At 44.7% G+C, this 25744-nt stretch overlaps 1 protein-coding gene across 1 annotated transcript in view; it reads left to right on the top strand.

Annotated features, from left to right (window-relative positions):
- The window catches only part of CNTNAP2 (contactin associated protein 2), a 1059914-nt gene that overhangs the window by 716551 nt on the left and 317619 nt on the right, over positions 1 to 25744 (top strand). The window contains exon 14 of the mRNA XM_054564239.1: positions 9221 to 9377. Coding sequence (XP_054420214.1) covers positions 9221 to 9377 — 157 coding nt within the window. The remainder of the gene's footprint in view (positions 1 to 9220; positions 9378 to 25744) is intronic.

Here is a 25744-nt window from a genome sequence, read left to right on the forward strand (position 1 = left end):
GTATCCTTTTCCCAAATCAACACCCACCTCTGAAATAGAAATGTCTTTCAAAATGATATTTGCTTAACCTTAATACCAAGGAATCTCCACCAGCCTCTCCCTCTGGTCCCCGAATCCCACTGATTTTCCCCTTCAGCGCCTTTTGCCTCTGCTTCTGGTATGTGGCGTGCGCTGTTCATAATACTTAAGGTCTTTGTCACCTACTTCCTAGGATGGTTCCTCCAGTTCCAGCATCTTCTTATGGCACATCCTGGAACATCTCATTGACTGGGCCTCTCCCTGCTTTAAAACCTCCAGTAACAGACTTCTACCACAGGATCGAGGCTGAACAGGTACCAAGAAAGCCATCCTCATGACCATGTAAAAATGCATGAAAAAAAATATTTGAAAAATTCTTTGGAACATATAATTGAGCTTGTGTGAAAGTGGGGAAGATCCTCCAAGGCCAAAGCAGAGCAGCCTTGTGGGCTGAGAGCCTAAGTGAGCGCTGAAGTCAGCGCTGGCCGCCGGCTCCCGCCGTTCTCTGCCACCCAGGGCATCCGTCTCCATGACTGTGTGGGGAAGCAGGGCCATGCCAAGTGATGAGAAAAACCACACGTCCCTTTGTGGAAAGCGGAATCCAAGGGTCTTGACTCTCTGCGAGAAAAAAACCCCACCCTGCAAAGGAAGACAGCACAGGGATTTGACTGCTTGAACACTGTTTGCGTGGTTGGAAAAAAATCAAGCCAGGAAAAAAAAGGCCAAGCTCCCCTCCAGCCCACCCACCCAGGTGTCTGATAAAAGCAAATGTAAATTACCTGAGAGAAATACAACTTTAACTAGACCCCAAAGAATTCCCACAGAGACATTGTGAGGAGCATGATCTCAAAGGAGAAAATAATCATGAAACCTGTGAAGAAACAAGATACCATATTGCAAGTCAACAGAAATAACTCAGCATTTTCAGTCCTGCAAGAACTTAATATGTTGAAATTATTGGATCACACTGTTGTTCTTAAAGGGGAAATTAAATACATAATTAAGAAAGACACTATCATAAATAATGAGTAGCATTTTAAAAAGAACCAAATAAAAGTTACAGAAATCACAATGTAATGGATAAAATTAAAGGCTGCAATGAAAATAGTGAAATGGAAAATAGATTCTGTAGATATTTGCCAGAAATCTCCCCAGTGAGAGACAAAATTGTTATATATGAAAGAGAGATTAAGAGCAAGGAAATTAGATCAAATAACATTAGATACATATCTAATTGCTGTTCCAGAAGAAAAGAAAAAAGAAAGGGAAGCCTTATTTTCAGGCATATTAACTAAGAATTCACCAGAACTGAAGAAAATATCCACATTCCGATTAAGGAGTCCCAGTGTATCAAAACAAGAGTGAGGAAAAAGCCTCAGGTGGACAGAGAGAAAGTACAGATTATCTATAAAAAGAATGAATATTAAACTGAGAGTTGACTTCTTGACAATGGAAACCTAGAGACATTACAATGATATTTTCAAAAAGAACAGCTTCAGGTGATGACAGTGTAAGCTGTTCAGTATAGTGGCCACTAACATGGCTGGGGACTGATGAACTGAATTTGACATTTATTTCATTTTAATCGATTTTAATTTAAGGAGCTGCATTTAGGTATTTACTACCTATTGGGCAACACAAATAGGATAAAATTGCATAAGAGACAAGTGTGAGTTAATGAATACATGTAGAACAATTAAAGAATTTATTTTATGTTTAATTTATTTTATGTTTAATTTATGTGTACTTGAAAACAATTTTTTCAAGTACACATAAAACATTTTTAAAATATTGATCACAAATTAGACTCTTTAGAACAAAACTCAACAAATTTTAGATTATTGGTATCAATATAGATTGTTCTCTGACCATGATGTATTAAGTTTTTTAAATCCATTAAAAAGATGCTTTTAAAAAAGACAGCTTTAACATACAATTGAAAAATTTAAAAGATACTTCTAAATAATTTCTGAAATATAAGAATTAATAATCAAAGGTAGATGATACATATTACCAAATGAAAATGACAACCACACAGTTCAAAACATGAGAGGTATTCCTAGAAGTAGTATTTTGATAGAATTTATAGTCTTAAATTCACCTATTAAAAAATTAGAAAGTTTAAAAATTAAGCTAAGCATCAACATTAAGAACTTAGACAAACTTCCCTGACCGGCGTGGCTCAGCTAGTTGGACGTGGTCCCAACAAAGTGAAGGTCCCAGTTTGATTCCCTGTCAGGGCATACACCAGGGCTGCAGGTTTGGTCCCTGGTCAGGGCGCACACCAGGGGCGGCCAGTTGATGCTTCTCTCTCACACGGATGTTTCCCTCTCTTTCTCCTCCCTTCCCTTCTCTCTAAGAATAAATAAATAAAATTTTAAAAAAAGAAATCTTCGACATAGGACTCTAGAATATACCGAACAAAAGTAAACAGATAAAATAAATGTAAAGGCAGGAATTAATGAATTACACAAATATAGGAAACGATTAACGAAGCTGATTCTTTGGGGGAAAAAAACTAATAAAATCAATAAACTTCTGACTAGTTAGAAAAAAAGAGAAAAAAAAGGATACTAGTAGAAATGAAAAAGGAGACATAAATACAAATTCTTATCTATATATGTAAGTGTTTACATGTAATGGACAAATTCATAGAAAAAGATAACATAAATGGATATAACAGATATGCAGTACAGACTTGTCTAAATAAATATGGTTTTATAACAATTAAAGATACTATATTAGCCTCATATAGTTTACAAATTACTCCAGCCTTATACAGTTCTCAAACCATTCTTTCAGGCCAGTATTAACTTGATACCAAAGCAAAGTAGAGGATGTCTGGCCAGCATCATTCATGGACACAGTAGCAAAATGCTGAACAAAAGAGCAAAGTGAATCCAAAAATGCATATAAATAATGACTTTTTACAACAGAGTTTATCTTTTACGAGTAAACCATTTTTAAAAAGCTATAAATGCAATTCACACTAACAGCTAAAAGGGGGAAAAGATTATCATTTCATTAAGTGAAGACAAAGCATTTAATAAAATTAAATATCAATTCATGTTTTAAAAAACCTTAGCAGGCGATCACTGGGAAAGAACCCCCTTAATAAAAAGATGAAATGTTTTTAAAAAGTGACAGCACCATCAGTGTGGTGGTTGCTGGGGGTGGGGACCCGCTGCCTGCATCGCTTCGGTGGCATCCGGTGTGTATCCTTCCCATCTTACTGTGTGTCTGTCCTGTCAGATGTGAAGGCATAAAGCTTTCATGGCTGTAAACTACTAAACATAAACGTCAGTCCCCTAACTCAGAGCCGACAAGAACAGGACTCATTCCTAGTCCCCAAATTATCTCTCTGGCACAGAGAAGGTGCTTATTGACTATGCAGCATGTCATTTCAGGTGCAAATAGTATTTTGCTACTCATTTGAAAAGATACAGCCACCTTTTAGATATAAAACAAGTCGAGGTACATCTATGTTACCAACCAAAAAAAAGTCAAAGCATGGGATATTCGAGACAGTGTAAATGGTAAGCTGGGGGAAGGCGTGTTTTCTCAAATGCATACAGTTTTTTTTAATGAATAAAAATAAAGGGAGCTGCCAGTATTCACACCCATCACTGTTCCTAAGATCCAGTTAATTCCCTCTTCATTTATTCTATAAAGAGCGCGAGAAATATTTAAAATAATTGGCTAGGGCCTTTCCAGTGAAAAAGACTACAGAAGTTCATTATTACATTACACAAACAGCATGTGGTTCCAGCCAGTCACTCTGATTATTATTAACCGCATTTGCTCCTGGGGCCGTGGTTCAAAGGATTGACAGAGTTTCTGAGGGGACCATGATCTCTGTAAAAATTGAGGCCCAGTTAACTTAGAGTGAGTTGGCCTGTTCTGCGCTCTGTAATACTGCTCAGAGTTATGAGCGCCCATCTGATCTGTCACTTCAGTTCCATTCAGATTAATACATTCTAATTCATTTGAATACGATTCAAAGTGATTTGATTCAACTCAATCAAATTGTGCTCCGTGGAATCAGTCCTTGATTGAAATCTATTAAATTCAATTCAATAAAATAAATTTAAATATTATGCAGTGAAATTAATTTTTAATTAATTAACATTTCAGTTCAGGTCCATTTTGATCTGAACTTCAGTTCTCCATTTCTAAATTTGGACCCTATTCAAATTAATGAAATATAGTAAAATCCAGCGTAATTCCAAAAGATGCAACATGAGGCTAATGAACTACATTCATTTCCACTCAGCCCTAATCAAGTGAGTTTAGTGACATTCATCACAGAGAGAGAAAATGTTCATCTTTAACTACCACGTTGGATGTTTACATTATAACTTCAGAGTGATGAGTTTCCCCAACTTTGCATCACTATCTATAATAAGAACTCCACAAGACTTTTTGGGATTCATTCTGTTTGGTCTTTATATTAACATAGAACAACATAGAATTAGATGGTTGGGAAACAAAAGAGAATATTATTATCCAGTTGAATAAGCTGATTTCACAGAATTTACAAGAAGTTTGAGAAATAGTCTTTTGTATCTGTGAAAATGCCAATATACACGACTTTTAATTTTCAAAGTTTTTGACATAAATAGTAAACTACAAGCATTTGGACTCAGGATCACGGTTACAAATTTGCCAAAAAAAAAAAAAAAAATTAGAATGACTAGATTATTCTGGGGAAAAACACTGGCATTTTAAATGGAGGTGTTACTGTTACATTACCGCCTCATCAGCCCTCACCTGGAATACAAGGTCCTGGACTGCACCCCAGAGGGTCCTCTGTGTTCTCTGAACTAGACCCACACTCACTTCTCCAGGTCTGTGTATGGCAGACCTGTCTGGTGATAAGGACTTCCAGGATTACCAAATGTCAAGACCTTCCTCTGAGATTCTTGTTCTATAGACCTTATTCTGTGGGCCAGAAGGGAGCCTGGGATGACTCTTGCCTTCGATGAGTTGGAAACACTTCGGGACACTGACTGATCCCCACCAGAGGGGAAACATGGGAACAGTCACTTCACGTCCGAGCCCTCATCTTTCTGTGAGGACCCAGAGACCAACCATGGCTGCCACAGTCCAGTTCTTGGAGGTCATTGCGTACAAACTCCACACTTGGAAAAGAAGCTGCCTCGGTTTAGGCCAGAGAACTCTAGGACTTGTGGCCTGTGCCCCTTCCCAATGCCTGGGAGCGAGCAGCTGTCAGCGTTTGCTCTGAGGACCATGGGACTGGCCATGTCTCCTGCTGCAGGAAGGGGGTTCTGTCCTGCTAGATCTTCCTAACTGCAGCCGGCAGAGCATCTGGAGGCCTGGCTCTCTGTCGCAGCTGTAGTACCTGCAGGTCTCCTCTCCTCTAAGGCAGCCTGGAGCTTCTGACAAGGTCTTACCTCCCCCTCCTCCTAGGAGTCCTTTGCATTGGAAGGAAGGCTCTCACAGGTCCCGGATTGTTTGGCATATACACTCTAGAATTACACCAATTAAAGGTATTTATTAGGAAGCATGTTATCACCAGTCCTATCTGGGTATGGAGTATTGTAATCAGATCACAGTGGTTGGCTGAAACTAATGAAGTGGAGAAAAAATGATTCAGCGGTGCCATGGAAAAAATGGAAGGGAGGAGGAAGTGGGACACGTTTCAGAGCACAGTTACTTTTTTAGAGCAAAGATCCTGCCCTGTAAGGGCTTCAGACAGCCAGAGGCTACCAGAAGCAGGTGCCTGGGGAGGGCTGTAAGGAAGCTGCCACCAGGGGGTGCTAAGCAGAACGTTGAAAGGCAGGTTTCTGCGGCTTTGGTACCTGTTATATTTCCTCTGCTAAAAAGCCCCCTGTGAGGTCTTTAACGGAATTTGTAGATAACTAGATAGTAGTAGGTATAATAAAACTAGGTTTTCTTAAACTAACATGATGCTTTTAAGTTTTCCTTTTGGAGGCTGTAAACCCTCATGGTATTGTTTATAATAGCCTCTAGAAGTGGATGGAATAGAACTAATTAAATGTCCCAGTGATCATCCTGGGTCTCATCGTTGAGAGTACCAGGATACTATTTATTTAAGAAAACTATTAAGTTACTTCGTGTAGCCCAGAAGATCCAAAGAACACATTTTGCAAACCTCAGGTAGGTACCACACTTGCCACAAGAGGTCCCACTGCATTGCCCTTGTGTTTCTGAAACAGCTTGTTGTTCTTGCAAAAATAACAGTGATCCATTGGTTTCTCTGAGTCTTGGGCTACAAGTAGCCTCTTTTCTTTATCCCTTTGCCAAGTTAATCATCCAAACCATAATAAGCCCATCACCATAGTAAAGCCTGATCATAAGTGAGTATAAACAGCGTAGTGATTATATTTAATTCACTCCATGTTTGGCTCTTTCAATACAGCATGCCTGCCTTTGATCATTCCACTTCTGGTTAACTTGCAATATGGTTCATCGTTGTGTAATCTTGTGCCAGCGATTACACCTACTTAATAAAGTTAACAGAAATCCTCATGTTCTGAGGATAGAGGAGTTCTTGAACTCTTGGCACTAGATAATTAAATTATTTGTTTTCTAACCACTTCTTATTCTTGTCTTTAAAAAGAAAATCTTTTCGTTTTTATCGCCTTGAACTGCTTTCCCCCAAAGCCAATTAACAGGTAAATAATGATTCGTAAAGCAAAAGCAGAACTTCATTAGCATAGCACAGGAAAAAGGCAGTTCTATGCTCAAAGCAAATTGAGTCATTCTCTTCTTGCTGAATACCAAATATACACCAAATTAATCATTTGTTTATTTTTTAATTTAATTTAACTTATTTATTGATTTGAGGTAGAGAGAGAGAGATCAATCTGTTTTTCCACTAGGTTATACAGTCATTGGTTGATTCTTGAATGTGCCCTGACCAGGTATCAAACCCAGAACGTTGGTGTATTGGGGCAACGTTCTAACTGAGCTGCCTGGCCAGGGATAATTTACTTTAATGGTAGTTATTTAATTTAGCCAAATTAGCTGGAGCTAATAACAAAGGATACAATTTTCTCTTTCCTTGGATTTATTTTTTTCTTATTGGCCTTCTTCTGCTCATGGCATATGTGGAAATAGCTCAGCAACACGTTTTGTATTGCACTGAACTTCTTTTCCCAGGAAGAAAAACAAAACAGCATTGATTTTGCATCACCCTAACTGAGACCATTAGCTACATAAGACTGAAGTATTGGGATTTAAGAAAGAGGTGGAAGGTGGGGGAAGAAATAGGAAATTGGGCTACTCTTACCTGGTCACTCATGTGTCACCTCCTTGCAGTGAATAAAGAGGTGTCACTGCATCTCCCTTTGGATCCTGTTCTGGTTTCTAGTAAGGTCCCCTCCCGACAGGAGCTGAGGGTCTGCTCTGTGAGCCTAGCTCAGAGCCTGCATCCCAGCGAGCCTAGGGCTCCAACTGGGGCGCCCACCATCCAAGATAGCGACACTTCCTCTCCTGGGCTTCTGTGAAGGAGAGGCTGATAATTGTCATGCTGCTTTTACTGAGACCACTCTTGATTTGTATAAAGCATGCTGAGGCAGTCTTTTGGTTCGTACAGTTTACCATCACACTCTCTCATGAAACTGTAGCATCATTGCATTGTTTTAGCCACTGGAAGAAATAATCGCAAGTGAGCTGAGGTTGTGCGATATATGCTCTCATTGATTATTTGAGCTACAGACAGAGCAAGGGCGCTTCCTACCAGACCATCCATACCTCCAGTTCTCCAGGTGTCTGCTTCTTTCCTGACCTCCACCAGGTGCATTAGTGCCCTCTAGTTTCCAAAAATAATGATAATAACCAAAATGCCTTTGAGGAAAAGAATTGGTGTTAGGTCAGCTTGAAAAGATGCAGAGCAGTAGATGATGAGATAGCCAGTCTAGGTCATGAGTCTCCATTCTCAGGTGGGGTGTCTGGAAGACGCGAGGGGCCTTTGCAAGGTTGGCTCCACACTGTCCACCTCTGCCCTCCGCCTGTGACATGGCCAGTGATGGACCCAGCAGAGGCCTCATGCAGCTCAGAGGCCAAATGATCTGGCTCAGATTTTATAGTTTCCATAAAAGGGATTGTTTTAAGCCTTATTTGTTTTTTCTAAACTCTTAACTGCATCAAAAGAAAACAAGAGTTTTCTATTGATTGTGTTTGCAAAATGGGAAGCATCAGGAGTTGGATGCTTTACTCTAATGGAAAGAGAAGGGAGAAGCAAAATATCTTGCAGGTAGAAAGCAAACGCAGCCCTCCTGTGTGCTGGGATGAGGCCCAGGAAGGCAGCAGAGAGGCTCGGCGGACCCTCCTTTTGGAGCGCCGGCTTCTTCCTCCCTTCACCACAGGGCACCGAGGTCTCCCTCTCTACTGCTTATCAGATGGAGTCAAGTATGTATTTTTTAAAAACCCAGGTGTCATGTATGGTCATGGCAAAGGACAAGTAGCAACTTTTCCAAATTAATTCAATACAGCCAGAAAATCTAGATGTTTTTCTGAAGTAGGAGAACATCTGAATAACTCCTTCCCAGTTTCAGAGCGTGAGCAAGCCTGAACCTCAGTCCCAGGACAGTTCCAACACTTTAAATTGCCCAACTTTCACCAAAACTGTTCCTAGGGAAGACTTGAAGTCTTCAAGAGCCTGCATCCCAGAGAGCCTAGGGCTAGGAACATGCTCCCGAGATCCAGCCTCCTGTAGCCGCTCCCAGTTTTGTGTTCCAGGCTCATCATCCTTTCTTTGGCCTTCCCTCAACGTCTCACCTTCCCACCCGGTCACCCTAAGACACAGTGAGAGTCCACATGTCGCTCTAGTATTCTGTAGCCTCCGTGAGTATGATTTCACAGAAAGGCATGACTAGCCACGGGGTTAGCGCTGCATTGCAGAAGCACTGTGCTCCAGCACGCCTTCCCTGTGGACGTATCCCATCCGGGCTGCCCATTTACACAATCTCAACTGCAGAAGCTTGGCTGTAAGGATTCTACCAAGGAAAGAGGTGCATATCCTGCTGGGAACATTTGAGCTGACAATTCCCTCTACTATTTTTAGTTAAATATTCCTATCATGGAAATACTTGTACTTTTGAGAGGGGTAAGTGCCGTCCAGTCTGTCAGAGGGCAGCGCCGCTGCTGGGGGAGCAGGACATTCCCACGACTCACTCCTAGCCCGATCTCAACACACCTTTCCCCTCTCTTGTAGATGGAAGCCCGTACACCTGGTGGGTTGGCAAAGCCAACGAGAAGCACTACTACTGGGGAGGCTCCGGGCCTGGAATTCAGAAGTGCGCCTGCGGCATCGAGCGCAACTGCACAGACCCCAAGTACTACTGTAACTGCGACGCGGACTACAAGCAGTGGTGAGTGCCGGCGCCGCACGGCCCCTGTGCTGCTCGGTCGCTGGTGGGAGGGAAAACTTGAAAAGTGCCGAAATAATACGGCCATAGGTTGGGAAGGTTTGGAACTCACCCAGTCGACAAAAGTCAAGAGCGTTTTGGAAAACCTAAAAGCAGAAAGAGGTCAGGGCACAAGGGTGTGCATTTAGAAGTAGGTAGACCGCGAGTGATGTATCGGCATATTATCCAGAGAAGACAATAGGGAGCCCTGTAGGAGGCAGTGGTTTGCATTATACATGTGCTTTGGGACAATGGAGGGGACACCAGCAGCCAGGAGCCCACGTGCAGGCGAGTGGGAGCATTTGCAGGGAGCAGTCTCCGAGGGCGCGGGCGTCGCCTCCTGCAGCGTTTGTGTTCGGTGGCTGGACACAAAAAGAAGGGGCGTGGGAGGGCATGGGGAACCGTCTTCGCGCTTGTCTCCTGCAGCGGTGCTTGCTGCTCTGCTGCCTTTCGTGCCTCAGCTGTGTCTCACTCTGATAGAAATCACTTCGAGAAGGACCTATTTTGGGTTTCTTTCATTCCTCTGCTGGCTTTTGTCCTGCTTCACAGTGAATGGCGGGGTTTGTGTCCGAAATAGATAAAGATAAAATCAGCTGTCCTTCCCTGTGAAAACGAGGCCCTGGAAGTTTAGGTGGAAAAAACACAAACCTAAGTGTGGTTCTCCCCAGGAGCACACACCCTGCACCTGCTTCTTAAGATTCAGAGATGTGGGGGCAACAGGGGGTTGAGGAGGGTCTCTGCTGCCTTCCTGCCCCCGGGCATCAGCACAGAGCACAGCCCTTTGTTTCTTCGCGTGACCAACCACAGTTTACTGCAGTTGCCTGTTTTACATGCTTCTTAAAATGTTTTTAGTAAATTAGTTACTGAGGCTATATATTGGCAGCGGCTTACAATTTCTGTGTGTTTGTGAATAGCTGTCATCATTCTTTCATTGCGGTTTCTTGTAAAGAGAAAGTCACGATACTCAATTTTTAATTGTATTTGAAAGGTATTAGTGCACACACTCATACCAAGACTGGAAATCAAGAAAATGGAATCAAAAGGACAATTGAATGACGTTAACTTTTTCATTCATTTCATCACTCAATCGTTCAGTCATTTACTCAACAAACATAGACTGAAGTCTGTGTGCCCAGGAGTCAGCGAGGGGTGGGAGGAAAGAGTCAACGACGATAGCGAGAACCTCTGTCCCAGTGTCTGTTCTGTTGGCAGTTTTTACAGTTGTGCGTCCTTAAGCAAGTTCCAGGACTCTCGCAGGTTCATTCATCTGTTCAGCAGTGACTCATGGCCACTTCAGGAAGCTGACATGGGGTACAGCCTCCCTCACTGCAAGTGTGAGCTCCGTCCCGGACGGTTCACAGTCGGGGCACCCCACGGTGTTTAGTTCTTTCTGTCCTACCGCAGAGGAGGGTTGAGAGAGTCAGGAAAAGGAAGATCTAGTGCATACAGTCAAGTGAAATCCATTTTGGTCAGGCACCATGCTAAGTACTGGGGATACCATGAGCAACAGGGGGCGCTCTTTGTCCTCAGCATGCTCACAAATGGACAACATAGTGTAAGTCTCTGATGCAAACACTGCAGTTACCCCTGCAGGGTAACACTACAGGGTAACAACAAAACCAGTGGGGGAAATTGAAGCCCAGCTGAGGGAGCGGAGGGAGGAGCGAGGAGTGTCCGTACAGGGAGGGATGCTTCTTGAAGGGGAAGGGCTTGCCAGCCACAATCTTCCTTGCAAGCTGGTCCTAGAGGAGAGGCATGGATAAGCATGATCACTTGGGGGACCGTCCGTGCAGTAGCTCAGGAATGTGATGTGGAGAAGAAAGCAGAACCACAGGAGGACTAAGCGTGGAGGAGGTAGAACATGGGAGCGTCCATTCTTTTTAGTATGGTAGGAACCGTGTTTATTACAATGCGCCTGTGGGGCAGTCTTGATGGAAGAGGTGGGGAGAAAGAGGATGTCGTGATAGCCCTTGAGAGGAAAGATCATGGGGAAGAGAAAAATACAGCCGTGACCAGTGTGGCTTAGAAGGTTGGGCATTGTCCCACAAAGCAAAAGGTCACCAGTTCCATTCTGGTCAGGGCACATGCGTGGGTTGCAGGTTCGGTCCCCAGTCGGGACACGTACAAAAGGCAACTGATCGCTGTTTCTCTCTCACATCAGTGTTTCTCTCCATCTCTTTCTCCCTCAATTCCCCTCTAAAAATAAATAAATAAAATGTTTTTAAAAAAGAAGAGGAAATATATGTGAGATATTTTGGAAATGGCACCTACAGGACTCAGTAGTTACGACTGTTGAAGAAGAAAGAGAGGAGACTGGGTAGGCTGCCCATCGGGCACCTGGAAGTGGCGTGCCGGCAGGGCCACAGGTCCGCTGAGAAACAAACCTGGGGCGGGGCAGATGATGAGTTTGACTTTGAAGATACTAAGTGTGAGGCGCCAGCGTCACATCATGTCTAACCCCAGAGGGACACCATTAGTAGGGTTACCAACAGGAAATACAGATTTCCGAGCAATGTGTTTGCATCTGAAAACATTTCCAGGAACCCACCTGAACTCAGATCACAGATGAGAGGCAGCCTCAGTCCCGCACATGCCCCTCTGGCCAGATCTAATTGGATCACAGCTTTTCACAGTGACTCCAGGACATGGGCCCTGCTGGTGCCTTGTTTCCTTCTGGCTGAGCTGCAGTTACCTTGCCCTCTCCCCTTCGCTTCTGTGACGTTTCTCTCATGCCTCATAATGGAGACATTGTATTTGAGCAAACTGAAAAGTATGTGAATATGTTTATAATAAATAGCTGTTATAATGATCTTCCCCATTTGGCTCAAGAAAGAAAGCTTTCAGTGATGTCTTATCAGTCTTCGAATTCACCAGCACCTGGCGGAGGACCCGCTCTGTGGATGCTTTCTGTATTTTGGAATGAATAGCTGTTCTAGGGGTGTGTTCCCAAAAGTGTCAGAAGCAAGACTTGGAGCTGGGAGACCGTATGTGCAGGCCCAGGTTTGCTGTTGTTGGGGGAAGCTTTTAACCAACATGAAACTTAAGATTTATTGTCTGTATAATAAAAATCAATCTTGATTTGCCAGGTTTGGGGAAGAATTACATAGAATATAGAATATGAAAACATACTGTGAATTGTGCAGTAGGGGATACATAGCTGTTTGCAATTCCTGATTATATATTTCTCCTTGCAATTTTTAATGACTCCAAATGAATCTTAAGAAACGAAAACAGCCCTGGCCAGTGTGGCTCAGTTGGTATGGAGCATCATCCCATAGACCAAAGGGTCACAGGTTCGGTTCCTGGTCAGGGCACATGGCCAGGTTGCAGATTCCATTCCTGATAAGGGTGCATACCAGAGGGCAACCCGTCAGTGTTTCTCCCTCTCTCCCTTCATCTCTCTCTAAAAGCAATGAAAACATATCTTCAGGGGAGGATTTTTAAAAAATGAAAACAGACTGTGGAAAGTAGGTCCCTTCTTGTTCACCACCTGCTACACAGCAGGCCTCGGGTCCAATCACACCACATAGCAGCAGCGGGGACTGTTCTTTATTGGAGAACCTTACAAACCAGGATCACCAAGAAAAGGGAGCTGAATACCTCAAGGGTGTATATTCCAAGGGATCCCTTGCTTCTGCTGCTTCCCACAGGGCAAGGAGAGCAGCTTTGTCTGGGGGAAGTCAGTCCTGGGCACCAAGCCGGCTGGGGACCGGGGAGCTGTCGGCAGCGTCGTCCAGAGGTCCTGGATCAGGGAGGAAGCCAGGCCCCTGTGGGAAGCTGACGTTGGTTGCAGCCTCCCTGACCAGAAGCAGGGAGCACTTCCCAGCTGGTCCATTGTCCAGACCTCCCCGGGCATGTGCTCCCACAGTTATGCTTCCAAGTCTTTCTGTCCCACGGAGAAGAGAGCTGAGTCAGGAAGAGGAAAATCCAGTACAGGGATCCCGTGCAGCCTCTGCAGCTGAGACCACATCGTGGTGGCACAAATGTTAAAATAAAGGTCCCGGGGGATCTCGTGCTGTTAGATGCTGTGTCCAGCGGAGAGAGTTGCCTCTTCCAGTGATCTCACCTTAATCGCAGTGAGTCATGGGGTTCACATGGGCTGAGACCAAAATGGGTACAGACTTCTCCCATGCCGTTTCCCCTGTAGGTGGCCTAAGGCAGGACACTGGACCTCCCTGAGTTTTCGTATCAGCAAAATACAGACAGGTAGCGCTGCCCAAGTCATGTGAAGATTTGGAAAAGTGCTGTCATAAATGAATGTTTAGAATTACAGGAGTAAAGATTATTTTTACTTCTTAATATGGAATGAACTCAAGCCAAAATCATTAAAATTTTCTTAAATTACAGACTCGTATATTGGGGCCCAGGAAAATTTAAATTACTCTTCAAAAATTATATTACTGTCCAAAAAATGAGAAGCAAAGAGAAAACTAAGGCGCAGGTTTCCAAACTCCTAGTCCAGTGGTTTTCTATAATACCATGATTGAGGAGGATTATTTATTTGGTTTTTTCATTTTAGCAATTTATGAATTTTATATTTTAACTATCTAAATGTAAGTTTTAAATTTATAAACCTTAAAGAATAGACCACATGTTTTATGTTCTGTTTTAAAGAACTCTAAAACTTAGATTAAACATTTATTCTTATTTGCTAGAGTAAAATGCACAGAAATAGAGCTCAGATAGATGAGGTGGTAGCTCAGAGTGTGACTGGGCCTCACAGCAAAGCGGCAGTGGCCGGTGAGGACGATGCCCTCTCAGCAATTGCCTGAGCACCGATGCCATGAGAACTTTTGCGCAGTGACTTCTGAGATTGGATTTAATTTAACATTTATGCTCACAGATGTAGCAAACATTCCCACCCGCAGGGCCAGGATCCTAATTAAACCAGCCTTGGCCTCAGCTAAGTGCCCACCACTGGGTAATTCCTGGCCTCTCGTCGCCCGACTCAATGAGCTGTAGCATCACATCTGAAATTAGCAATTCCAGAGTGGAATGGGCAGTGAAAGCACGCGTTGCTCAGCCTGAGTGCCCTCCTGTTGTTGCAGAATTCCTGATGGTTGTGTCCTGGCCGAGATGAGCTCATACGTGGCGGGAAATTAGTGAGGCAAAAACCCGTTAGCCCAGTCTCTGTGTCCCAATTAGTAAGCGGCTCTCAGCTCGATAGGAGGAAGGCCAGTCAAGGACTATCCCCATGTGCCCTGTTCCTTCGACCCTGAGTGGGACTGGCCTATCTGTAGGGCCTTTCTTCTTGGGCCAGAAATAATCCCTGACCAAGGCGTGCGGGCAGCCAGGCCTCCGCGGTGGTTCCAACCAGAAGCTTACACCTGATTGGGTCAGACTGCCCGCCAGCAACTAGCTGCTAAAAATATTTTGAAAAGTAATCACTGTGTATTTTTTCATTGTTTATCAACCATTTCCTCTAACCTTCTTAGTAACATTTTTTCCCATGAAACATGTACACTTTTACTCAAAGTGAAATACTCATATGTGTATTCTCTTTCATCCTACTATTCAAGTAATAATAATGAACACCTTCTGAGTGTTAGTTACCTGCCAGGCCTAAATTATATTCCAAGTGCCTAAATAAGTCATGTCATTTTAAACATCACATTGACCTTCGATGAAGGTACTGTTTGTCCTCATTGTACAGAGGGGGACATTAAGCCCAGAGAGGTTAAGTTCCTCTCCCGAGGTCACACAGGGTACATGGGGTAGAGCCAAGATTCAAACCCAGGGCAGGCGAACTCCACACTATGCTTGGATATTACACAGCAAACATAAGCTCTGTAAAATTTTTAACATAGGCACTACATACAGTATAATTTCATATTTTTCAACTTTTTATTGTGATCCAATAAACATGAAAATTTCCTACCCTAGCGTTTTCGGGTGTACAGCTCAGCGGCCTCCGGTACATTCGCACTGTGACCGCCCGTCCCCAGCACCCTTTGTCATCTTGCAGAACTGAAGCTCTGCCCCGATCAGTGACTCCCCGCTGCCCCTCCCCCAGCCCCTGGTGCCCACCACTCTTTTTGTCTCTCTGAATTTGACTGCTTAGTTCCTCGTAGAAATGGATTCACACAATACGTGTCCTTCTGTGACTGGCTCACTTCACTTAGCATGACGCCGGCAAGGGCCTTCTGGGCCGCAGCCTGCGTCAGAATCTCCCTCCTCTTTAAGACGGGATGATGGTCCACTTGTGTGTATCCACACTTGTTGGTTTATTCTTCCATCAATAGACACTGGGTTGCCTCCACATTTTAGTGACTGTGAATAATGCTTCCTTGAACACAAGTATACAATTTTATTTTTAATACATACCTTTACTCTTTGGTATTTCTGATTTTTTGAAATCTCTTGTTTTCATTGTATGTTAAAAGTAAGTGTATTGTAAATAGGTTCAAATTATTTTCTAAATGTAACCTGATTTGGAATCCTAGCTGTGTAGGTTGCCAGCTCGGAGACCTTGAACGAGTTACAAAAGCCTTTGGATGAAATTGAAATAATATTAATACCGACATTATGTGGTGGATAGGAAGCTTAAACGAGAGGAGGCCCTTAAGTGGGAAGGCACGTCTGTGTTTCACGAGTGACACCTCTTGTAATTGCGCTCCCTGTGTCCAGGGAGCCCACCTCACGCTGCACATAGCCACACACACCCACAGGGACCTCGTGGTGTCCTGGACGCACGCAGCCTCAGAGGCTGTCAAGGGTCCTTCCCCTCTGACCTTCCGGCCGGGATGCCAGGCGTCACCCCTGCTGCCAACACCCTTTCTTGTGAGATTCCCGTTCTGTTGGTTATGCTGCCTCAGCCTTGGCTATCGCTGGTGCCTGTGGAGGGGAAAGCGCTCCCCAGTCATGCCCAGCACCGTGGAAACCCCGCTGCGTGGTTCGGCGAGACTGGGCCGAAGGCTAGGGGCTCACGGAAATCCGGCACCGACAGAGCCTGACATCTGCTGCCCAAAGCAGCCACTCACGGAGACACAGGCATCCCTGAACATTTGGGACCACGCTGGAACCACCCCCGAGCCCCGAAGAAGAGGTCGCCCTTCATCTCTGTCCCAAGCCCTGTGTCCACGCCCTGAGGGGGGACATTCGTTTCTCAGGCTGTTTGACATTGTACAGATGGATTCCATCTTAGAGAGAAAACTCTCAGCTTAAGACAGAAAGAGCTGTTCCAACCACTGTGGCCAAGACCAGGCCATCACCGTAGCCTGCCCTGAGTACTTGGGTTTGGGGTATGTTTTCCCAAGCCTGGATTCAGTCTTTAGTCACACTTCCTGCACGACAGCAGTATGACCCAGTGTGTACAGTGACAACGTCAGTCCAGCGTTATTTTGTAACCGGAGGGGAGAAGTCAAGGAAGTCACCTCTTTAAGGGCAGTTTTTAAGTTTCTATCCCAACTTTAATGCATAAATCCTTTGACCAAACCCTTTGCTGTATGGCACTTCCTCTCTTAAGTGAATACAAACAAATGTAAGTACCAAGACTTTATTTTCCATTTCTTGTAGCAGTCAGAACCCCCCAAACCATGTAGGAATGTCTGTTACCAGAGTGAGAGATAGTCACACTGCCAGTAGGCGGTGCAGGGAGGGAAGCGGGCACAGGCGCTCGCGCGGCGGGACGGCCAAGGTGGAGGCAAGGGCGGGCGGCAGCGCAGGGCCTTCGACAGAGTCGGATTTGGGGAAAAAATGCATAGAGGTTCATAACCTCTACACATGCAAAGTTAATTTCTGGAAACCACACCAAATAAATGACTAATAGCAGTTAGCACGGTGAATGAGGGGTTTTATGGGAGACTGTCTTCAACCCATTGTATGTCTTATTTGTCCTATCAGTTTTCTGCCATGATGATACAGAATCTGTTCAATTTTAAAATTTTAAGTAGATTGGAAAACTAACATAAAAGAGCCAGGGCTCCCACAGGCACCCGATTACCTAACGCCGCGATATTCCGCTGCTCTCTAAAAAGCAGATAAACAGAAAAGCACCCCATTCTTGCTCCTGCTGGCCCCGGCACCGGCATGCGTTTCTCAGGAGCCTGCAAGAGGCCGGTCTCACAGTGCATCTGAGAACACCCTGCCGTTGGCCATACACTCACGTGCAAAACAATGGTTTTCCCTCATTGATCTGCATACTCCGAAGCTCATGTTTGTGCTTTTAATGCCTCTGGGACCCTGCCTAGGATGACCGCCCCTGTGCCCCCCGCGGTTGACTCAGGGTGAACGCCTCGGTGTTCCCGCGCACCGTGCCGCGCGCGGTATAGCAGCATGAGGTGAAGAGGGCACTGGCGTCAGCTGGGAGGCGTGCCCTCCTGGTCGCCAGACAGACCCGGCCCGCGGTCGACACTCAGATGAACGTGTGTGTGCGAGTGTGAATGAAATATTAAAGTGGGTAGCTAGTGGCATGCTCCCTTTTCAGATACACAAATGGAGATGCCTTTTTGATCTAATGAAGGCTCTTCTCATCAAGTTAAACTTTAAAAGAAAGAAAGAAAGAAAGAAAGAAAGAAAGAAAGAAAGAAAGAAAGAAAGAAAGAAAGAAAGAAAGAAAGAAAAAGGAAAAAGGAAAGGTTTCATTTCAGTCCTGTGCAGCCCCTGCGCATGTGTGTGAGTGTCAGACTGTGCCAGGGCAGATTTCAGGAAGGCTCCGCAGCCCCAGGTGTTCTATCCCTTATACTTGCTCTACTGAAGTTTGCTGGCCAGACTTGTTCTACCATAAAGTTGCATTGAAACTTTTCTCAAAAGTATTCTCAAAAGGATATTTCTCAAAAGTCTAGCAGCTAAGCTCACTTAGAAGGGTAACGACTTTTCAGTATGTGGGTCAAGGCTATGAGCAAAGGCAAGGCTTCTGCTGTCAATAGGAATTCAGCTCAGGACAGGAAGCGGGAGACAGGAGCGAGGCTCCCATAGAGGCGCTCGATCGATAACGCAGGGCACAGAGCAGCCCGCGCCTTAAAGGGCCCGCTGGCGCTGGCAACAGAGAGATGTCTTTCCTAGTTTCAGAAGACGCATAAAAGTGATATATGATGATGTGTCTCAGGGATATGTTGGTGCCAGCTCACTTGGCCCAGCACAGAATTCTCCTGTCAGCTCATGGATTGTGTCATGACAGAAAGGTAATTGGGCACCAGAGACAGTGTCAGCAGAGTGTCAATATGGTTTGACCAGTGCCCCTAACTAATATTGATGACAGGAAAGAGAGAGGGATTAATCAGGTGTGAGCCTGCCAAATGCTCAGCGCATGCGGCCAGTTCCCGAAAGAGGCACAGGCTACCAGCAGAATGCTAAACGGGCTTGGACAGGAGAGAGTATTTAGTGACGTTGAGCAAAACAGAACTGAGACCCAAGAGAGCTTTACGGAAAGTGCAGCTCATTTCCCATGCGCCTTCCTCTCCCCCGACATGCTGTGAAAAGAGGGGGACCTGTTGTATTTTCTGGGGTCAAATTGCACTCTTCCTAACAATCAATTATAAAAAAAGGGTCAGAAGAAAAAGCGAGGGCTGGCGAGGCGGCTTGGAAGCGCGCTCTAATTATGGGCCGCGGGGGAGGCCATACGTGGAGCGGCACGTTGGGTGTTTGCTCTTTGTCCCACTCACGGGTCAGATTGTCGCACCTGAAACTCATCATCACACTTTCCCTAGCACACCAGCCACCTTTCCTGTCACAGGCACCTGCCCCTCTGTCAGACGCTTTTCTCTCTGTTCTCAATCTGCAGTCTGAGCAGCATTGCAACAGCTTCCCACAGAGCTTCCTGCATCCTGCAACTATGTTACTGTGGTGAGCAGTGTCTGGCTCCACATACATTAGAATCATCTAGGAAGTGTTCAGAATTACTGATCATCAGGCCCTGCCTCAGAGTAATTAAGTCAAAATCTCTGGGAGCCAGGTCTGGCCACCCTGGATTTTGCACTCTCGAGGTTTCAAGTATATGACTAAGACAAAATCACCGACTTCAGGTGGGGATGAGCTGCCCATAATAAAAAAAATAAGTAAGAGTGGTTTAGAGAAGAGGAAAGTTTATTCCCCTTTTTGTAAAAGATTTCCATGCTTCTCCCAGCCATCTACTCTAGCATTTTGAGGGTTTGACGACATCGTCAGGATCCAATGAGGTTTCTAGAGCTCCAGCCATCACATCCACATTCCAAGTGGAAGGTAGAGAAGGGGAAAAGGACACGTGACTTCTCTCTCTGAAAATGGCTGTATTCAGTACTTCCATTTACACACCATTCACTGGGCCTTGGTTGCCTGACCACATCCATCAGCAAAGATGGCTGGGTTATGGAGCTTTTACCTGGGCATGCGTGTGATAAATGTGCTTCACTAATAATTAAGGTTCTGTCACTAAAGAAGGGGGAAGTATGCACTAGGAGGCAACTCACAGTGCCTGTCCCTGCTGTAAATTCTTCAAGAGGGCCCCACTTTCAAATAGCCTGTTCACACACCTTCAAGAGCTCCCTGTTACCCTCATGATTCAATTCAAACTCCTTCAGTTACTCTTAGAAAGAGTGCCAAATCTCTCCTCGCCTTACCTTCTCTGCTTTACCACACTCGACACCGTGTCCACTGATGCTTTCTCATCGCTGGCCTGCCCAGCTGCACCTAAAGTATATCATCACACACCTGCAAATCAAATGTCATTCCCCACTGAAATTCTTCGTTCTCCAGGGAATCCCTCCCCCTTTGCCCACAACCCCAATATCTGGTCAAAGCCCATTAGGAGTGCTTCATCAGGCTCCCAACACAACTTGCGTTTTTGTAAAGTTACTTTGTCTTATAATTATTTGCCTACCTGTTGGTCTTCTCTCTCAAATTGTTAGCATCATTTGTGTTTGTAAATCCTTTGCACTTACCCCTTAGCAGCTACTTAGTAACTATTTGCAAGCTGACTTAAACCTTGTGGCTCTTTATAGATTTAAATTTTTTTAGAGTTTGTGAACTTTTTTTGGTCCTGAATCATAAACATACACAGAGACACACATCTACACTTTGTGGATATTTTTTACTGTATGTAGCAAATATTGGAAAGTTATTTTGTACTTTAACCAAGACGGTTTTGAAAATGCTAATACTATATAAATTGCTAGTGGTGTATATGTGTGAGAATATGTAAGTCTACACTCACATACATGTTTACACATATACACATATATTAAACATGTGTGTATTTAATCTCTGTCCAGAAAAAATCCAGCCATTGTTAATATATGAGAATGTTTGTGCTACATCGATGTAGCCTGGCAGCCAAGGAGAGTGCCCTGGAATGTGCATGTGTGAACAATGACAACACCACTGTACTAGTCAGTGGGAGTGGTAGACGCTGTTGAGTGAGCATCTGCACTGTGTGGTTGTCGCATTCAAAACTGAGCAATCAAATTTTGTGTTACATTTAAACATTCCTCCTCAGAAATATTCAGGTGATTCAGAAGGCTCCTGGAAACAATGTAATAAGTGCAGCGCAAACAAAAGTGTGGCAATAACCCTTCAAAGGGGTCAAGAATCTATTGAAAGTGATCCACATTCTGGAAGGCCTGCAACAAGCAGAGCCCCGGAGAATGGGAGAATATTGAATGTGTACGGGCTGCAATCGACGAAGATCTGCAACTGACATCGTGAGAACTAGAGGCTGATCTGGGGGTTTCAGAAGCTGATCTGGGAGTTTCAAAAACTACTGAGTCCGAGATTGTGACGTAGGATCTCAGCATGAAACGTGTTGGTGCCAAAATTCGTTCCACAGCTTCTGCTGCCAGAGCAGAAGGAACATCATGCTGCAGTCGCTAATGACTGAACCAGATTTCCTCAAGAAGGTCGTGACATTGAAGCGGACCGAGGTGTTATTGTCTTATGTACAATGCTTCTTACATCTTCTTCAATAAATGCCTCTCTTTTTTGTAGTATATGGATGGATACTTTCTGGACAGACCGCACGTGTGTGTGTGTGTGTGTGTGTGTGTGTGTGTGTGTGTTTGTGACATACTGTATGTGATGTGCAGTAATGTTATTAATTTTTTGGAAGCATGATAATTGTGGTAGGCTAATTTGCTGCCTGATATTACCAAGAAAGAAGTTACTCTTTGTGCAGGAAGATAAATGATTGAGATGGAAATAAAGGATGTTTAGAAAAATCCAAGGACATGAGTGTGGATACAGTACTTTACCACATATCTCTGCCAGCACCGAGAAAGGTGTGCCTTAAAGTCGGTTAGTATGGCAGGCAGGATAGTGGTCACCAAAGGTGTTCACATCCTAGTCCCAGAACCTGTGACTATGTTACCTTCCCTGGCAGAAGGGATTCCGCAGATGTGATTAAGGGTAAAACCCTGAACATGGGAGATTATCCTGGATCATCAGGGAGGGCTCATTCTAATCACATGAGTCTTTCAAAACGGAGAACCTTTCCCAGCTGTGGTCAGAAAGAAATCTGAGGAAGAAAGCAGAATCAGAGAGATGCTGTGTTTGAAGACGAAGGAGTGGGTCCATGAGGCAAGAAATGCAGACCCCCTCTGCGGGCTGGAAAGGGCAAGGAACCAGGCTCCCCCATGGAAGCTGCAGAAGGAAATTCATCCTGAGAACACCCTCTTGGTCCAGCAGACCTGTGCTGGAATTGCAGTCTACAGATCTGTGAGATAGTAGCTCAGTGTTGTTTTAAGTCACTTAGTGTGTGGTATTTGATGATGGCAATAATGGGAAACTAACAGATCTATTGTCCTTTCCACTATGGTGATGTCATTGAGAAGACTCTGCAAAACCTTTTCTTTCCTGTCTCATACTGGTAGAAAGTGAAGGTTGACTGGTAGAATAGCCTTGGAGATAACTTAAGGAGGATGTCCGTAAACAACCTTGTGGCCAGCACCACGTTCCCCTGCCCACCCATCGCTGGCCAGCCAGGGGCTTCAAGCCTGCGCAGAGCCTCCCTTCGACATACTGCTCTTGACCAGCAAGGACTGGTTGCCTGTTCTTACCTGTGATTGGCTCTCCTTCAAGTGGATGATTCTGCTGCTAATGACAGGAGCTGTGGAAACTGAGCAACACTCATTCACACCCAGTCATTTGCCCCCGTCTGAGCCCCTGCCATGTGCTGGGGCTGTGCCAGGCCTTTGCTGGGGGTCCTCACTGACACAGGCTGGTAGGCAGCCTCAGCGCTTGTGCCTCCCACCGAAAGCCAGATGTAAAAAGACACATTCTGGATTCCTTCAGCATTGCAGTTTCACAGACCTGTTCCTGCTCCCATCTTTTTAAAACATTGTAATTGATAGGCAGAGAAATGACTAGAAAATAAGGGCTTTACCCAGTGTCTTTTTTTATTATTTTTTTTTATTTTTTATTTTTTATTTATTTTTTCAAATACATTTGCCTCTGCCTACCCCCCGCCACTTTCCCTTGCCATTGTCTTTTTTTTTTTTCATAAGAACTAATGAATTAAAGAGGGATGTGATGGGCACGATGGGATTTGCAACTGCAACAACCCCGTGTTACGGCAGGAGCTGTTGGCCTGCCTTTGGGCCGTTCTGAATCTGCCCCCGTCTGGGATCCGCAGCCTGTTCAAGGCCTCCTGGGGCGGAAGCCGCGGCTCCACGGGGGTGGTGTTTCTTAGCAGGGACAGTGCCTGGGAAATAATGAGCACATTCTTAGCTCCAGTATTATTTGCGGGGAGATATTTTGGTCTGCTTACTGCAGTGCATGGAACCTATCCTGCTTCCTAAGGGCTTTGATGCAAGAGTCAATTACAGAACAGGTTTTTCTAGAGTCATTAATTTCATTTGTTCATTTAACCAATTATTGAGTGAGCCACCATTATGTACTCTGCTGGTTCCAATGACAATTAAAAAATTATGCCACCTCTGTTGTTTATTAGCTATAGACTTTGGAAGTCACTTAACTTTTCTTCCGTTTTTTTCATCAATAAAATGAGAATAGTAATATCAGCCCGTAGAATTTTGTAAAGGTTCATGTTTTATGCCATGTTTTATTATTTTCTTAGGCTTTTGTATTTCAGACACTTGCAAGCCTAATACAGGGGGAGCAATGGGTCCAACAAGGAATGTGGTGGATTTATTCAACAGAGGTTGGTCGAATGCCTCCTATGCGCAGAGGTGTCGCACAAGTGTGGGAGGGGAATCCGTCACTGTGGATGCAGAGTAACACTAAGACATTGGGGGGGGGCGGTGACTTTGTAGTGCACATTTTGCAAGTCAAAGAGAATTTGTAAACACTTCTAGAAAAAGGAAACCCTTCAGAGGAAATTGTTAGGAATGATAGCCCCATTGTAGACTATCCGTAGTATATATTTCAAGTATAGAAAGCATTACAGTAATCACATTTAATTCTTGTTACATTTTAATTATGCATGTCCATGAAAATTACAAGTATTAAGAAGGAAATGAAGAGAAGAAGAAAATAAATTAAGGAATGTGGTGAGGGAAAGAAAAACAATGATATGAAATAGCCAGTTTTGTTAAGAGCGGCCTTCTCATTTCTAAACGTATGTGTTGGTTTCGTGTTGACTGTGCCCAACCTGCTTATAATTCAAAGTCAGTATTGGGAGAAGTCCACCTGGCCTGTGTGGCTCAGTTGGGTGGGTGTCTCTCTGCCAATCAAAAGGTCACTGGCTCGATTCCCAGTCAGGGCACATGCCTGGGTTACAGGTTCAGTCCCCAGTCAGGGTGCATATGAAAGGCAGCTAGCTGATTGATGTTTCTCTCTCGTATCAGTGTTTCTCTCCCTCTCTTTCTCCGTCCCTTCCCCGCTCCCTAAAAATACATAAATAAAATCTTATAAAAATAAGCTTAAAAAATCTTTTAAAAGATATTGGGAGCACTCCATCAGTGCTACTAACATGGCAGCCCTCTGGAGAGTCAGGCCGGAGCGCGAGGCGGGCCGCCGCCCGAGCTTCCTTTCCCCTTGTTTGAAGGACTCAGACTGTCTGTCAGTCTTCCACAAGATACCCATGGATCTTTAGGGATGGCTCCTTGGGGGTAGGAACTCTAGGAGGAGTGTGACAAAGTGCAAATGGCAGCTCGGATTTTTTCTAATGGTGGATTATTTTCTGCATCAGATTCATCCCATCACTGATTTTCCCCAGAAGGCTGGGTCCAGGCTACAAGGCCTAGAAGCCACTCAAACCAGCCGCAATATTTCCCGTGACTGCCCATGTTCATCAGTATTAACTTTCTCAGGACTGCATTCAGAAACAGAAAAGTAGGCTCAGAGGCCATGACAGATGACTATGAGTAGTTAGTGAAAAAGGGATGTAAAACTCAGCTTGTTATAATTTATTTCAAGGTCAATGTGCAACATCAGTATAATGTGGCTACCAAAATACACAACAAAATAAAATACTCAAAGTATCACTTTTAATCAAGTGTCCAGATCACAGGAGTCTACAAGGATCAGTTAGACCTCACCTGTCCAGTACTGAAGAACTAGAACATGGGGAATGAGGTTAGGGAATTTGGCAAGTATTCTGTATGAAGAACAATTGAAGAAAAGAAGGGAGAGAGGGAGGGAGGAAGAGAGGAAGGAAAGAAGGAAGGGAGGGAGGCAGGCAGGCAGGCAGGCAGGCTGACTCACTGTCTCTCCCATGCAGGAATCTGCTCCCTGCTGTTACGGGTTGAATTATGTCCCCTAAGAAGATGTGTTGAAATCCTAACTCCAGCATTTGTGAATATGATCTTATTTGGAAATAGTCTTTGCAGGTATGATCAACTTAAGATGAGGTCATTAGGGCAGGCCCTAACCCAACATGGCAGGTGTCCTTGTAAGAAGAGGAGAAGAGACATAGAGAAAGACACACACAGAGGAGAGAATGAAGACATCCACGCAGGGAGAACGCCATGCGAGGATGGAGGCAGAGGTAAGAGTGACGTGCCTACAAGCCAAGGAACACCAAGAATTGCCACCCACACCAGAGCATAAGAGAAAGGCTTGGAACAGTTCTCCCCTATGCCCTTCAGAGAGACTGTGGCTCTGAAGACAACTGGATTTTAGACTTCTAGCCTCGAGAACTATGAGAAAATAAATTTCTCTTGTCAGAGCAGCCAGGGTTCCCAGGGCAGCACCTTTCCACGTTGGACCCCGTGGGACCGCGCCGAGCCTTTGCTGAGGCGTCGCAAATGCCGAGCACTGCTCCCTCTAAATGCTTTGTCTGCGTTTCTCTGTGTAATCCCCGCAACAGCCCTAGGAAGTCCTTACCAGGATTAGGTCAAGTTTGTAAATAAGGCAGCCAAGGCTGAGGTAGGTTGGTTGACTTGCCTAAGACCACGCAGTTACGGAGCAGTGAACAGGAGGGGCAGAAACCAGTGAGTGCTGGGTGTGGCCACGCTGCTGCG

The sequence above is a fragment of the Pteronotus mesoamericanus genome, unplaced genomic scaffold (genome assembly GCF_021234165.1).
Source record: "Pteronotus mesoamericanus isolate MK-2021 breed Mesoamerican mustached bat unplaced genomic scaffold, CSHL_Meso_final scaffold_85, whole genome shotgun sequence".
Lineage (NCBI taxonomy): Eukaryota > Metazoa > Chordata > Mammalia > Chiroptera > Mormoopidae > Pteronotus > Pteronotus mesoamericanus.